This window comes from Malaclemys terrapin, chromosome 1 (assembly GCF_027887155.1).
Source record: "Malaclemys terrapin pileata isolate rMalTer1 chromosome 1, rMalTer1.hap1, whole genome shotgun sequence".
Lineage (NCBI taxonomy): Eukaryota > Metazoa > Chordata > Testudines > Emydidae > Malaclemys > Malaclemys terrapin.
Genome location: NC_071505.1, coordinates 331,842,034 through 331,857,181, shown reverse-complemented (window position 1 = coordinate 331,857,181; position 15,148 = coordinate 331,842,034). Strand labels below are relative to the sequence as shown.

General features: G+C 43.3%; 1 protein-coding gene across 11 annotated transcripts in view; it reads right to left on the bottom strand.

The window, feature by feature from the left end:
- DLG2 (discs large MAGUK scaffold protein 2) overlaps positions 1–15,148 on the bottom strand; it is a 1,481,925-nt gene that overhangs the window by 930,035 nt on the left and 536,742 nt on the right. For 2 of the 11 annotated variants that reach the window (XM_054015739.1, XM_054015745.1), the window contains exon 1: positions 13,239–13,375. The exons of the other annotated variants lie outside the window; for them this stretch is intronic. In XM_054015739.1, coding sequence (XP_053871714.1) covers positions 13,239–13,340 — 102 coding nt within the window. In that variant the 5' untranslated portion in view covers positions 13,341–13,375. Of the gene's footprint in view, positions 1–13,238; positions 13,376–15,148 lie in introns of those variants that run through there. 11 annotated transcript variants of the gene reach the window in all.

Sequence of the window (15,148 nt, the reverse complement as noted above, 5' to 3'; positions counted from 1 at the left end):
AGTAAAAAATTATTTTATTAAATACAGAAAGTAGGATTTAAGTGGTTCCAAGTAGTAACAGACAGAACAAAGTAAATTACCAAGCAAAATAAAATAAAATGCGCAAATCTATGTCTAATCAAACTGAATACAGATAATCTCACCCTCAGAGATGCTTCAGTAAGTTTTTTCCTCAGACTGGACACCTTCCAGGCCCACTGGGCACAATTCTTTCCCCTGGTACAGCTCTTGTTCCAGCTCAGGTGGGAGCTAGGGAATTCTTCATGATGGCTCTCCCTCTTTGTTCTGTTCCTTTATATATCTATTGCATAAGGTGGGAATCCTTTGTCTCTGGGTTTCCACCCCCCCCTCACTGGAAAAGCACCAGGTTAAAGATAGATTCCAGTTCATGTGACATGGTCACATGACACTAAGACCCCAAGCCTTCATTCCTCCCAGCCTGACTCACAGAAAGGCTTTCTTGCAAACAGAGCCCCAGTCAATTGTCCTGGTTGATAGGAGCCATTAAGATTCCAAACCACCATTAATGGCCCACACTTTGCATAATTACAATAGGCCCTCAGAGTTGTATTTCATATTTCTAGTCCCAGATACAAGAGTGGTACATTTATACAAATAGGATGATCACATGTAGTAGATTATAAGATTTGTAATGATACCGTACAAGAGACCTTTTGCATGAAGCATATTCCAGTTACATTATATTCATTCATTACCATATTTTTATAAAACCATAGAGACTGCACAACGTCACAGACGATCACTACACTCGTGAAGGTACTTACACAGAAAAATGATAGAGACAAAAATGCCATATCACCTGTGGGTAAACACTTCACAACGGAACACTCTGACTTCTCAGTGCTCATCCTCAAACCTGCACAACACCTTCAAATGGTAAGCCTGAAAGCTTAAATTTATAATTTTGCTAGACCCTGAAAATCTAACCCACTTTTTTGACCTATGCGGAGTTGTCCTTCTTAACAGATTCTGGACTGGACAAGCCAACCAGCACCTTCAAGGCAATTGGGGCCTTCGAGACAATCCAAATGGCTACTGCAGCGCAGATCAAACAACGATACACATTGTCAATGAGCGCTCACTAACCAAATTCAGCGGTGGGCTCTGAGAGCTCTACTTAGCCACTGAGAATGCGATTTTTTGGCTCTGCAAATATGCTAAATAAATAAATGGGCCACTTCATTTGGAATGGTCACTCACAATATGTGTCAACTGCTTACATTAAACAATCTGTTCCACTTTGTATTTAGTTGTGACACTTTCAGTACCTTTTCAGACCTGAAGAGCTTTTTGTAGCTCAAAATCTAAGTTGGTCCAATGAGAGCACCTCAAACTTGTCTGACGTTTCCAAATGCCATGTTAAACCACTACTTCTATTGACTTCCCCTCACCATCTCTTCTGTTTAAAATTACACCATGATTTTCCTCAGGTAAGTAACAGTGCCAACACTGAGCCAAGCAATATCAGATGCATACTCTTTGTACTACTACTAGTTTGCACTTCTACAGGGCCTAGAATCACTAATTATCATAATGATAAAAATGGGAATATTGCCACAATACAGGTCAAGCAGGGAGTTTCATGAGTATCTCCCACCCACATTCACCCACACTCCCGCACCCAGGGAGTGAGAGTGAGTCCGAAATGGGAAGCAGTAGCATGCAAGAAGACAAAGATTAGTGTGAGAAGGAAAATGAAGGGAGTAGTTAGGCAGAGCACATGAGCTGAGTAGAGGGAGCACTGGAGGAAGATTAGCAGAGTTATACAGAGCCTTGAAGTCTTTAACTCCATTTGATAGATTGTGAATTTAATGCATGAAGGTGAAATCCTGGGTCCCTGGAATTCATTGGCAAAAGTCCCATTAACTTCAGCATATCCAGGATTTCACCCAATGTGACTTTCCTAAGATGTCATAATAGATCACTGGCAGACCTGGGAATAACACCTAGAACTTTTAACGTCTATGCCCTTGCTTTAACCACTAGACTGTACTCCTTATTTTTCTTCTATTTTGGATTTAAAGTTCATCAGGCCAGGGACCACATCACTTTTTAAAGTTTGTTTTCTACAATGCTGAGTTCATTGTTGGCTATTGAATACGTCAATATTACCTTGCTAATGCTCTTATATGTTTCAAACAGCAGTACGTCAAAGCACGCTATGCAATTTTTAATACACAGTAGCAAGGTCCAAGTGGTGACTTAGTGCGTACATGCTAGAGCTTGCCACACACTAGTTCTCTGTATAGAGAAGCCCTACGTTGCTCAGGAATGGAATCTAAATTAAATAAAAAAAAAAAAAAGACTGTTCTAGTTGTGTCAGAGTAATTCCCCAGTTATTATCCCAAACTGCTGTACATGGGAGATATTATTACCATGTTATAAATAAATTATTTTGCCAATGACCAAGACCATGCTAAGCCCCTTACAGAATAAGATGGCATGGACAGTGCTCTGATAAGCTTACAATCCAACTTCAGCCATGAGAAGAAATTTGGGAACAACAAGCAGTACAGAGGGGCTAGTGTAAAGATGGACAAGGGTAGCATTTTTGTTTCTAGGTGTTGAACAATATACTCATAAGGCAAAATGTCCCATGTTGCAGAGCCCTGAGATACCAACCCTTCAATTTACTAGGCTTGGACAGGCCAGTGGCTTCAATGGGGCTCCACACGGGTGGAGCAGTCTACCTACCTATTGTAAATTGCAGGATCAGGAGCTTAATGTGCAGTTCAAGTGACCCTCTGCACTGGACTGAAGGTTGCCTCTAATGAGCAGGCCCCTGATCCCGTCAGAAGTTGTGCAATATAATTATTGGTTTAGCTCCTTGCGACAGGTGGATGTTCATGTGTGTCAACTGCCTGTCTGATTTGTCACCCTATCATTATTTTTAAGCAAACTTAAAAATAAAAATAGTCAAAGTAGCAGAATTCTGGAGTGTATTTCTCCCCTTCAGCCAGGCTGTGCAATATATTAGAACTTAGCAGCACTACTTGCACTGGTGCAGATAAAAGCCCGTCAAGCATTTTCATTTCAAACTCTTTTTCCAGGGGTTTATATAATTCAACCATGACAATTAGCTGTGGGCAAAAATTGGCATGCAAGGGCTCAGACCTAGAAGTAAGGGCTTTTAAAGAGCCCCAGAACAAGAGCTTTCAAGTTAGATCTGAATTATATACACTATTTGGAGGGAGGTTAGGGTGGAGATGCTTAGTGCTTGACGCTTCCCAGCTGAATCCCCACTCCAACATACTCCTCCCACCCTAATCTAGGTTTGTAGTTTGGTTTTAAAAGTTAAAACCAGCACCACATTGTATTTACATTGCTCTTCTCAGGCAAAGTGCGTACAAGCAATAACTATTAATGCTTACAACACCCCATGAGGTAAGTATTAACAACCCAATTGCCCAGATAGAAATGGTAAGCGAGGCAGAATTTGCTCAAGGACACAGAAGGGAGTCACTAGAAAAGCCAGGAACAGAATTCAGGAATGCCTGACTTCCCGTCCTGTATTGAGGCAACGCTTTCCGCCCTATCACTCTCCCTTTCCTTAAGATTTATAAAAGGTGATCGTTCCATAACAATGTTTAAAGTGGGCCAGGGCATTCTTCTCTAAAAATTTCCTGGCATTTTACTGCCAGATGACAATACCTCTCAGAAATAGTGTATGTGCCATAATTATACATTAAAAAACTTACAATATATACCAGGCATCTGTTGTAATAAATTGAATATACAAGTCAATCATCTGGTGGACAATTGCTCGTTACCTTTTTTTTTTTTTTCATAAAAGTCTAATTCACTGAACTTAAACCCGTCTTTCTAAATGAGTCTACATCAGATTGGCAGGCCCCACATGCTTCAACCAGTTAATAATTTAAGTGGTTATGACTTCACTGAGGTCAGTGGAGAAAATACTGCCAGAGAGGGCCATTCTCTCATCAAGTCAGAATGCAACCACCTGTTTATCATGTTTGTTTTTACAGGCTTTTGCTTTATGGAATTTACTCTCAACAATATTTCTCTAACTGAGGTGCTGTATCTTCATTTTACAGATGAGGAACAGGGCATTTCACTCACTGCAGGTATGGAACCTCCACTGACCGCTCTGTGGATTAGCTCTGGAGTAGGGCAGGGGGTTGGGGTGCCAGGGGGGGTGAGGGCTCCATCTGGGGGTGCAGGGTCTGGGGTGGGGCTAGGGATGAGGGGCTTGGCATGCAGGAGGGGGCTCCGGGTTTGGGGGCGGGGGGGGAAGAGAGAGATCAGGGCTGGGGTAGGGGCTCCGGCACAGGCTTATCTCCAGCAGCTCTGTCAGCGGTGCAGCGGGGGTGGGAGTGGAGGGGGGCATAAGTCAGGCTTCCTGCCTATCTTGACTCCGTGCTGCGCCCCAGAAACGGCCAGCAGTCTGGTTCCTAGGTGGAGGCGAGGCAGGCAGCTCTGTGCATTGCTCTCGCCCACAGGCACTGCCCCCACAGCTCCCATTGGCCACGGTTTCCATCCAATGGGAGTGCGAAACCGTTGCTTGGGGCGGGGGCAGCACACGGAAACTCATGGCCACCATGCCTAGGAGCTCGACCTGCTGGCCGCTTAAGGGGTACAGCGCGGATCCAGGACAGGTAAGGACTAACCTGCCTTAGTTCTGCAGCACTTCGACCAGTTGGCAGTGCTGACGGGAGCTGCCAGGGTCTCTTTGAAAACCGGACACCTGGTTACCCTATCCTGCAGTCACACGCCGTTACTCCATCTCCGTCAGGTCTGTAGCCCCTCTCTCACTCCAGAAACCACAGCATCCTCTTCATTACTCAGCCATCCAGCCAGGTCACTCAGTATCACCCCCTTCTGGGGTATATCAAAAAGGCTTTCCTTCAGCAATGCTAGGCAGTCTTCCCATTAATTGCCTCAGGTGTCACTCCTTCATTTCTCATAGGGGAACCAGCCCTGTACTTCAAGTAGCCTGCCCGCCCTCTGTGCCAGGTTTCAGTCCAGTGTCTCTCAAACCAGCAGTTGTGGGCGTTCTTTTCCCAGCCCTCATTGCTCCTTTCCTAGACTGCTTCCTATTCTTCTAGCCCCCTTCTCTGGGTGTGCCAGCTCCAAACCCTACTTGCTCTTTCCAGGGAGTGACATCTGCCCACTTTGTCTTCCCACAACCATATTAAACCAGTGGGCCATGATCCACATTGCCTTCATGTGGGTTTCTCAGCGAAGTATGAGGTGTTGGGTTTGCTCTTTAAAGCCATTAATGGCTTAGGACCTGAACAATTGTCTCTGCTTATATCACACTACTATGGTTGAGATCAGCAGAGGCACTCAAGCTGGAGCCCTACAGATATGACAAGAGGGCTGCTGGCAGGGTGTTCCCATGTGGGCCCCTTGACTTTGGAATTCACTTCCCCCCCAGTCTGAGAGAGCGTGAGCCTGTTGACCTTCAGAATGCATCATAAAGCTCATCTTTTCCCTGCAGGCATTTGAAAGTGGGAGGGAATTGTTCGCCAGTGTTTACACTGCCTGGCTCACTTTATCTACCTTAGACTGTACCACTGCACTTAGATTGTATTTTTAACTTATGTTAGGGAATAGGCATCCCTTTTTACATTTCTGTAAGTTAATACCACCTCAGTCTGTACCCAATTGCCATTATCTAAGAAAATTCAGCAATACCTCATAGCAAGCGGCATAGCCAGCTGAGACACGTTAGCTTTCATGGATTCTATGCTAGAGAGAAAAGTCTTTGCCTTTAGCACTGCTTCTCCATAAGAATGCACAAATCCTCTATGACACAGCTGATCATACTCAGTCTCCTGCTATGGGCAATCCAGCGTTCTCCCCTGCAACGACAGCTGGTGCGGAGCAGTTTTTTAAAAACCATGCTGACCTAACAAACTTGATATGTGGAAGGAGGCATCCAGGTACCACTCTGTGTATTATCTGCTACGCATAACAATTATGTTCCACTGGACTCATTCTGATAGTCTGTGACTCCCTCAGATCATTCTGGAACCGAATACAATCTATCAATCTCCAATAGTGGACCATAGAAGCAGGTGTGATCATGAATATCTATTCTCACACGACCTCATTTCCAGACACCACCCAAAATCAGAACTGAAATATGTTCACAAGTAAGAACTGACACTCATAAGCCACCTTGGATAGTTCCATGAGATTCCACAAATCAAACCCTTATTCAGTTATTTAAAGTTTACTTTTATTACCTATTATTATAACACTCTTGAGTTGACCAGCTTGTGCTGCAGATATTAAAGAAAATGACTTCTACCAAGAGAAGCTTGCAACTTCAGATTTACAGATTAATCTGCCATGTGTTACTCCGCTAGTTTTATTTTTAGGTACTATCTAGGAAGGTATTTAAATATATTAGTGGGGGGGGCAAAGTCTACCAACCTCCTGATCAGGAAGAGCATATTGAGTGCACAATGTTGGGGGAAATCAAAGGCTTCATTTGAGTTAGATTTGACTACTCATGTGCTTTAGGCTAAGCACATATGTAAGTCTTAGCACAAACTGGCCGAATGTCCCATGTTGGGGCTTTTGCACCTTTGGAGGAGCGAGAGAGTTTAGCATTAGCTGGACATTTCTGCTTAGATGAGCAGTGGTGAAAAAAAGAAATGCACAATCTATAACTGGACTCAACTGCTCTCCCAGAGAGCTGCAGGTAATAAATTTGCATGGGCAAGGGAGGAGCGGGGAGAGGTTTCTGCCATCCACAACTGTGCTATGGCCAGACACAAATTAGCCCTAAATAAAAAGGAAAGCACAATTCCTCAAAATTTCCATCAAACTCAGCTAATAAGAGGCCCATGTGCATCTTTTGCTGGAATTTCTAATACATTTTCTTACAAGATACACAGAAAAAAGTGAACAAGCAAAACATCACCTGTATATATAAGAGTCAAGAGATGTAACAAATGACAGCATAAGAAGTATCTCAAATAGAAATAATTACTGGCACTTCACATAAGAACAAAGTCAACAGATGTTAACAGGCCTGAGGTAACAGTACATCCACATTAAACTACTTATTAAAGACCCCAGTTCAGCAAGGTACTGCAGCCTATACTTACAATTAAGCATGTGCTTAAGTCCCATTGACTTCAATGGGACTTAGGCATGTGCTTCAGTGCTTTGCTGAATTGAGGCCTAAGCCATCTACTCTTATGTGATAGACATAATTTGAACTGTAGGGGAATTATGATACTGTGATTAGGGTACTACCCTAGGACTTGGGAGACACAAGTAAGTGTATGGAGGGGATAGTATGACAAGACTGCCTACAATGGCAGGTAGCCAATCTGTGACTGCTAGCAGCAAATATCTCCAACAGCCAGGGATGGGACACTAGATGGGGAGGGCTCTGAGTTACTACAGAGAATTCTTTCCCAGGTGCCTGGCTGGTGGGTCTTGCTCACATGCTCAGAGTCTAACTGATCATCATATTTGGAGTCAGGAAGGAATTTCCCCCCGGTCAGACTGGCAGAGACCCTGGGGGTTATTTGCCTTCCTCTGCAACATGGGGCATAAGTCACTTGCAGGTTTAAACTAGTGCAAATGGTGAATTCTCTGTAACTTGAAGTATTTAAACCATGATTTGAGGACTTCCGTAACTCAGACAGAGATTAGCGGTCTATTACAGCAGTGGGTGGGTGAGGTTCCGTGGCCTGCAATGTGCAGGATGTCAGACGAGATGATCATGATGATCCCGTCTGACCTTAAAGTCTATGAATCTATGAGGTTCAGTCCCCTGATCCAGCCGATTGTGTGTGCGAGACCATGGGAATTAGGTACTTAGCCATTTCTGAAAATCCCTTTAGGTACCTGGATGCTTGTTTTAGCACCTCAATACCTTTAAAAATCTGGTACAGTCTCTGTGCTTCAGTTCCCTGTCCGTATAATGACTCTCCTACTTCACAGAAGCATTCTGAGGATAAATAAACTGAAAACTGAGGTGCACTCAGACACTGCACTCAGTGGGATAATATAAGTACCTAAGCCACAGAGAAGCTGTCCTGCCTTTCAGATTATATTACTTTGAACCCTTTTGCATTTTGAAAGTAACAGTCCGTAAGACTGGCCAAACACAAGCCACGTACCAATTACCATGAAAACAGGCCCAGAATTAAGGTTGTCCAGCATGCCACACAGATTATTCCATTCTCAGGAATATCCATGTAACATATAGTATAGCTAGGCCACTGCGCACATGTTCTCAAAAAGGTACCAGCAGCCACACCCCGCCCTTTCTCCAGAAAACTCCCCACGGCTCCCCCTGTTAGAAATCAGCAAACTATAAAAGCAAGAAATGGGTTATGATGGTGCAGACCCAAAATTTCCTTTCTTACCCACCTGAAGACTTTGGTTCTAACTTAGTATAAGGGGACTGTTAGCCGCTTACTAAAGTGCTTCCTGGGGGGTTGGTTGGCTAGCTCCCAGTACCAAAAGAAAGGGGAAGGGCCAATGGGAAATCAGGACCCTGAGAGAGTCCTCAGGGGCTCCAGGTCAGCCTGATTGACAGGGCAGGCAGGCTAATGAGGGAGTCAAGAGGCCAGGGTCCCACCCTCCGTATAAGCTGGGGCTTCCTGGTCCAGAATGATGCTGAGCTCAGGAGAGAGCAGCAGGCAGGGGGGCTAAAGAAGCAGTCCCGGGAGCAGATCCACGCTGGGAGCAGAGCTGCAGCAACCAGAACCAGAGAAGCCAGAGAGGCAGCCCAGGGCGCTGTGCTGGAGGCAAAGCAACAGCAGAGAGGCAGAGTGGAGCTGAAGCTGGGGCACTCCAGAGCCAGCTGCAGTGAGAAGCTGGGTAGGGATGTCAGGCGTCCATTTTTTGATTGGAACATGCGGCTGAAAAGCGACTTTGGCGGTTCCAGCAGCACTGCTGACCAGGCTGCTAAAAGTCCAGTTGGCTGCTAAAAGTCTGGTTGGCCACAGTGGCCAGTTCCATGTGACTCCTGGAAGTGGCCTGCATGTCCCTGCAGCACCTAGGCACAGGGGCAACCATGGGGGCTCTGCGCACTCCCCCTGCCCACGCACAGGCACTGCCCCAAATGTCAGCTCCATGGCTCCCATTGGCTGGGAGCCGGAGGGACATGTCGCCGCTACTGGAAGCCACCTGGGATAAGCACCGCCCGGAACCCACACCCCCAGCCCAAAGACCGTACCCCCTTCCACATCCCAAACCCAGCCCGGTGAAAATGAGCGAGGGTGGGGAAGAGCGAGTGTTGGAGAGAGGGGGGAAATGGAGTGAGGTGGGGGGCGGGGCCTCAGGAAAGGGGCAGGGCAAGGGCATTCAGTTTTATGCAATCAGAAAGTTGGCAACCCTACAGCTGGGGAATATGAGGGGGGGGGAACTGGGCAGAGGGCCCAGCGCAGGGAGATTCCATCAGCGAAGGGGCCTTGCAGGGGGATCATAACCCCGACGGGGGGGCTGATGCTGGGAAGAAGGTTCCTGCCACCCAAAGCCTGAAGACATGTGGCCTCCACCAGAGCAAGTATCTGACCCGCAGCATGCCTGCAGCGCAGCCAGGGCCCAGGAGGGAGGCCTGGCACATGTGAGAAACAGACTGTGAACTTCCCTTAAATTCCAGAGACGGCTGTTTGTGATGTCCCCATGCCACAGAGTAGGGTTATGTGTTTTCCTTTAACCTTTCTCATTTTTCCTTATGTTTTTAAATTATATTTGTTGATCTATATGCAGTGATCAGTGGGTCAGGGAAGCATCCAGAGCCAAGAGAGTACCCTGCAGTGGGGACACCCTAACCCCCTGGGAGTTGAGCTCCCTAGAGATCCTGGGCCCAGCCTTGTCGGGGTTGTGAGGACTCTGCCACACAGGAGAGCAGAAGGGGAGTCCGAAGTCAGGCAGGCCTCTAGGTAAAGGAAGTGGGAGCGAGGACTCACATCCTTTCACTAGCCAATTCCACCGGGGTAGTGTATAAGCCAGGAAGTTCCCCACAATACAGTGAGACCATGCCCCCGCTAACATTAGGGCACAAAGCTATAAATAAAAAGTGTTAGGAACATTCCAGTTTTGGAACTTGCACAGTCTTTAAGAGAGGAGATTTTTCTTTGTCTCTATTCAGTATATATTTGCTATACTCTGATTCGCTATTTGACCTGCTTATTTTACAGCACGGAGATATTTGCCTGAACTTTGAATTTCTTCTTGAAAGAACAGTATATACTGGAGTACTGACTTTTTTTATGATGGTGAGATAATGGAAAACTATTTTTTTCATCACACATACATAACTCGAGTCTGGGATTTTACCTTTTGTTGTAAATTGATTAATCGTGTGTTCCAAAAAGAGATCATCTTTCACATCACTAATGCTAGACTCTTCTGGAGCTACTCCTGATTTATGCAGCATAAGTGAACACTTTTCCAAAAACCAGATCCAGTTGGGAATGGCAACAATCCATCCCCTTAAATATAAAGAACTAGGAGTGTCTTTAAACCATGAGCCCAAAGCGAAGTGACTTGAAAAAGAAAAATAGCCTATGCCGAGAGGTGGGCTGGAGAACAAAAGGAGGGGGAGGAGCAGCAGCTTTGGGGCAAAAAGAGCAAGGTGAGTCCTTGCTGATGGGAATGGGTGAGGACTCCAGCTGGGGGTGCAGGCTCTGCAGTGGGGCCAGGGATGAGGGATTGGAGTGAAGAAGGGGGCTCTGGGTTAGGGGGTGGGCCTGAGGGGTTCAGAGTGTGGGAGGGGGCTCCTGGCTGAGTTGCGGGCTCTGAGCTGTCCCTTTAGTTCTCCTGCTCTTTTAGTCCCGATCCAATTAGATCTAGGAGAGAATGCAGACCATAGACTTGAGGAACATGCAACAAACTTCTAGCCATGCTCTTAAACGTTGACATGGTATGTCCTCTCTCAGGGACTACACCCGATATTGGTAAAGAAACTGACCTTATGATCCAATAGGCGTTCTCTCATCGAATTACTGTGTTCTATCCTTATCAGCCCAGTGAGATAAGCAGAAAGTTATTTTAAATACAGTGAACCAGGAATACCTGACCCTTGCGAAATAATCCAACCATTCCAAATATTAAATATGAGCCACCATTAAAATGGACAATATGCTCAGAGAGCAGCAAAGCGGTCTGCTTTCGTACATTGGGGATTTTACGGGGTCTTCGCTGTGATACAAAAAGGGGAGCCAGTGATATGTCAAATATCTGTATTTCTACCACTGTACTACACACCGTCTGGTAACAGTGTCAAGAAAGTACAAATTTGACATGTCTAGGGTGAGTTCAACACAAGTCATTACACTTAGGTTCCTTAGCATCATTCTTCATCATCATCATCATCATTCTTTAGCATCACCATCCTCTTCTCTCTCTCTCTCCCTCCCCCCAAGTTATTTCATTCATAATGTGGTTTCTTAAAGTAAAAACACCATACTGTGACTAAGTAATAAGCCTGCAGCTCTAAACAAATAAAATTAATTTTATTCTCCTGCTTCATAACAGGATCTGAAAATCATGAAAGAGCTTAAGTGCCTCAAAGAACATCCTTTGAAAATCATGCTTACGGGCAGGAATACAAATTGGATGCTGGTCCCTAGGCCGTTGGCCTACCTTATTAGATTGGTGGCTTGCATTTAATTTCCCCTGACTAATAATTCACCTTTATTAAATTATAATTTAACACTCACAATCAGTTTTGAAGTTAAAATGAAAAAGAAGCATTAATTGCTTTTATGAAGAAATTTGAAGAGGCTTATAAATTGTTAAACTGTCAACACTGTTCACATCATTAGTGGCATCATGACACAGCAATTAAAATTAGAGCACCTTTATGTCTTTTCAGTTTTGTTTGGAATAAGAACAGGGTGATTATGGTTTTCCCATGCTGGGCAACACCTTAAATACCAAGAAAACATGTATGGAGGTAGAAAGGTAGACACACCAACACTTGTAAATGGTTATTATTAAGTTTTAAAAAACTATACTATGCTTGATACGGTATTCTTAATCTTTAGGTAATCTAACTGTCATTAGCCTTTAGTTTACATTTAGAAATACTAGCTCATCTATATTATGACAGTATTATATGGAGTTACTACCTGGTATTTCAGAACATTTTTTGGTATTTCATGGTAACTCCAAAGTAATGTTGTGTCGCTACTCTAAATGAGGTTTGAGGTTTCTTGCACTGGCATATTTCAATGGACACAGCCATTTACGAGAATTGAAAAATCCATGCAGGTGTAATCATCCTTCAACTGTGATCTTAACTCTTTTTAGTAGCACCAAGTAATTATTTGATCACTGTACTTTTTAACGAACAGAACAGCTTTAAAACTATTTGCATAATTATTAACAGACAGCTGTGCATAGGAACTGGCAAAAAATTCTACACCCCCTACAATTCCATGGTGGATGCTCAAAGGATCCAAGAACTAAACTTATTTTTTCCAAAGCTAATAAGTCTTGTGTTAACAAGACATCTCTATTAAATTATTTTAGAAAAAGAATAATGAGCAAAAATGGGTACAAGAAAATGTAAAATCAGAATTTTCTTTAAGGAAAAAATTAAAAACCCAACCCAACACCTTCTTTGCAAAATTAGAGGTGGGATTCCTTTATAGAGCCAAAAATGAACTTCTCTGGATTACTACGCCACCTTTTGACTGAATTTCTCTCTTAAATTTAATTGATTGTCCAGCCCAAAAAGCAAACATTTATTTAAATATGCATTTGTCACCTTCTGCAGACTTTTAAAGGTTTTATGGGCTTACTTTATTTATTATACAGAAGTGCAGAGCTGCATACTTCATCATTTCTAGTCTCATTAGGAGCACCATCACCGACATCAATGAAAACAGTAGATACATTTCTACTTAGTTCAGGATTTCAGAATAGCAGGTATACATTTCAAATGCAACGAAGCTGGGCAAGTGAGACATTAATGATTTAGTTACCTTTGTTAGCCAAGTATATAGTTAAGTCTAAAACAAATTCTATAATCCAATTGTTTCTCCTATGTAAATCTGTACTTGTACTACTATAGAAATAAAGGAAACCCTTTCTTACTCTGGATTTCCTATAACATCTGAAATGTATCAGTACTGTAAGCCCTACCATATAGCCAACAAATTCCAATTTGCTCTGAATCTTATCTATATCCCTATTCAGGCATTAAATAAAATAGCACAGATAATCAAAGGAGTTACAACATGCATTTAAATATATTAACTGCGTCCTACCTTGCATCCAAACATCAACGATAAAGTGTTGTTGGTGCATGCAACTTTGCAGTGGCAAATCATTGGTGTAAAGCAGTCAGGATTTTTAACAATAGGGCACATTCCTTTAGTGCTGCAGTAGTAGCAGCCTACTGAAAGATAAAAACAAGTAGCTGATACGGCACATGGAGTGGCAACATATGCTGCTCAACAGCTATCTTCTCTTGCTAGTCGGAAGCAGCCTGCTTGAATCTCTACCTGTGTCCCATTCAGCCATCCCCTTCTTTGTTGATGAATCAATGATGCAGCATTGATCATGAATCTCAGGGTTTCCCTTCCACTGGGAAATTAGTTTTTACATTGAAGGGAAAAAATGGAAATGAGGGGGAATAGCAGGTGTGGCAGTATTAGCATGTAAAAGGATATAAACGCCTACTCATAACAATCACATAAGATTGTCATGCTAGCTCAAGTGGGCTGAAATTATTCCATCGGAAGAAAAATACTGCAGCTCCTGATTTGGTAAAAAGCCAGTGAGTTGCTGCAATACATAGTCATTGTGGGGAGGGGAAAAACAAATAACAAAAAAACTACTTATCTAACAAGACACAATCTTCAGCCTTTATCAATATGCATTCCAGTAAGGATTCCCTCTCCTCCAACCCCCAGAAAAAGGATCTATTGAATTGCAACTTCATAGAAGCTACGACCTTTGCTTTCTCCAAAAAGATGAATCTCAGCATGAAACAAACTGTACTCAAAGCTGAAAATCTCAGCTGCTGGAGTTTGCAATGGGAGAAAACACTGTTACAAGTAGCATTTACCCAATCCTCGCCTGCCACATGGGAGCTTTCTCCAGGCACAAATTTGCAAATAGACAGTCTGATGGATTGCAGGAGACACTGAAAAAAAAAAATACATGAAGCTACATGGAAAACGAACCAGCATGAAGCTTAAAAAACCCAAACATCCCTTTAAACTCTGTTTGAAGTACTATACCTACAGATGAGGCAGCTATAATTCAATAATATAACCTTTAAACATATTCTACCCATTAGCCTCCAGTATGTCAGGAATTTAACCATTACAGGAGGTTAGGGGAACTATAATATTTTGGCTGTAGTAATAGCTAGCAGCGGTCGTATTTCCTCAATTTCAGTAGTGACGGATCAAAATGTATAATGAATCATGTGGATGGTCAATCTGATAGCTGTAATTTTTTTAACTTTATGTTAAAAGCTGAATGAATAAAAAAGTGTAAATACAAAAAGCAAGAAGGAGAAAAAAGGGGGAAGAAGGCAGTTTAAACACTTTCACAGCTGACAGTGAAATAATCCCAGCAGTTGTTTAAATAGTGACTTGACTTTACCATTTGTAACTTATGAGGCTCTGCTCATCACACTATGAGCTCTTTCTGATTAAATGAGAGCAGTTGTTTCCCTGACAATTGTCGGTGTATTCTGAAGAGATGATTGGAATATTTTCTGTGAGGGACCAGGCTAAAGTGAGCACAGAATGTGCTTCACAGACTATAGAAACACTTATGGCAAATGAAAGAACAAATATGGATGTGCTTCAACGAATTCTCAGAGTAAATATTAGAGAATTTGTAACTAGATTATATTTTAACTCTATATCGTTATGCTGACTGGAGGCCACAATGTAAAGGGAGCAGTACAATAACTAAAAATAAATAAGTACAGATATGGATTTTTTCCTATGTAATTTACCACTCCCCCACCCCCCGCTTTCCAAAAATCTGAAAGTTTAGATGCAGATTTTTGATAGCCCAGTAACATGCTTAAACCACTGCCATCAGCTGGAATACCAGTTGTTATGCTTATTGCCGAAATCAGCTAAAAGGAGGCCTTAGCACAACTAACAGACCAGGAGAGGAGAGTGAAGTGAGAGTAACCTTGAGGAGTGAACAT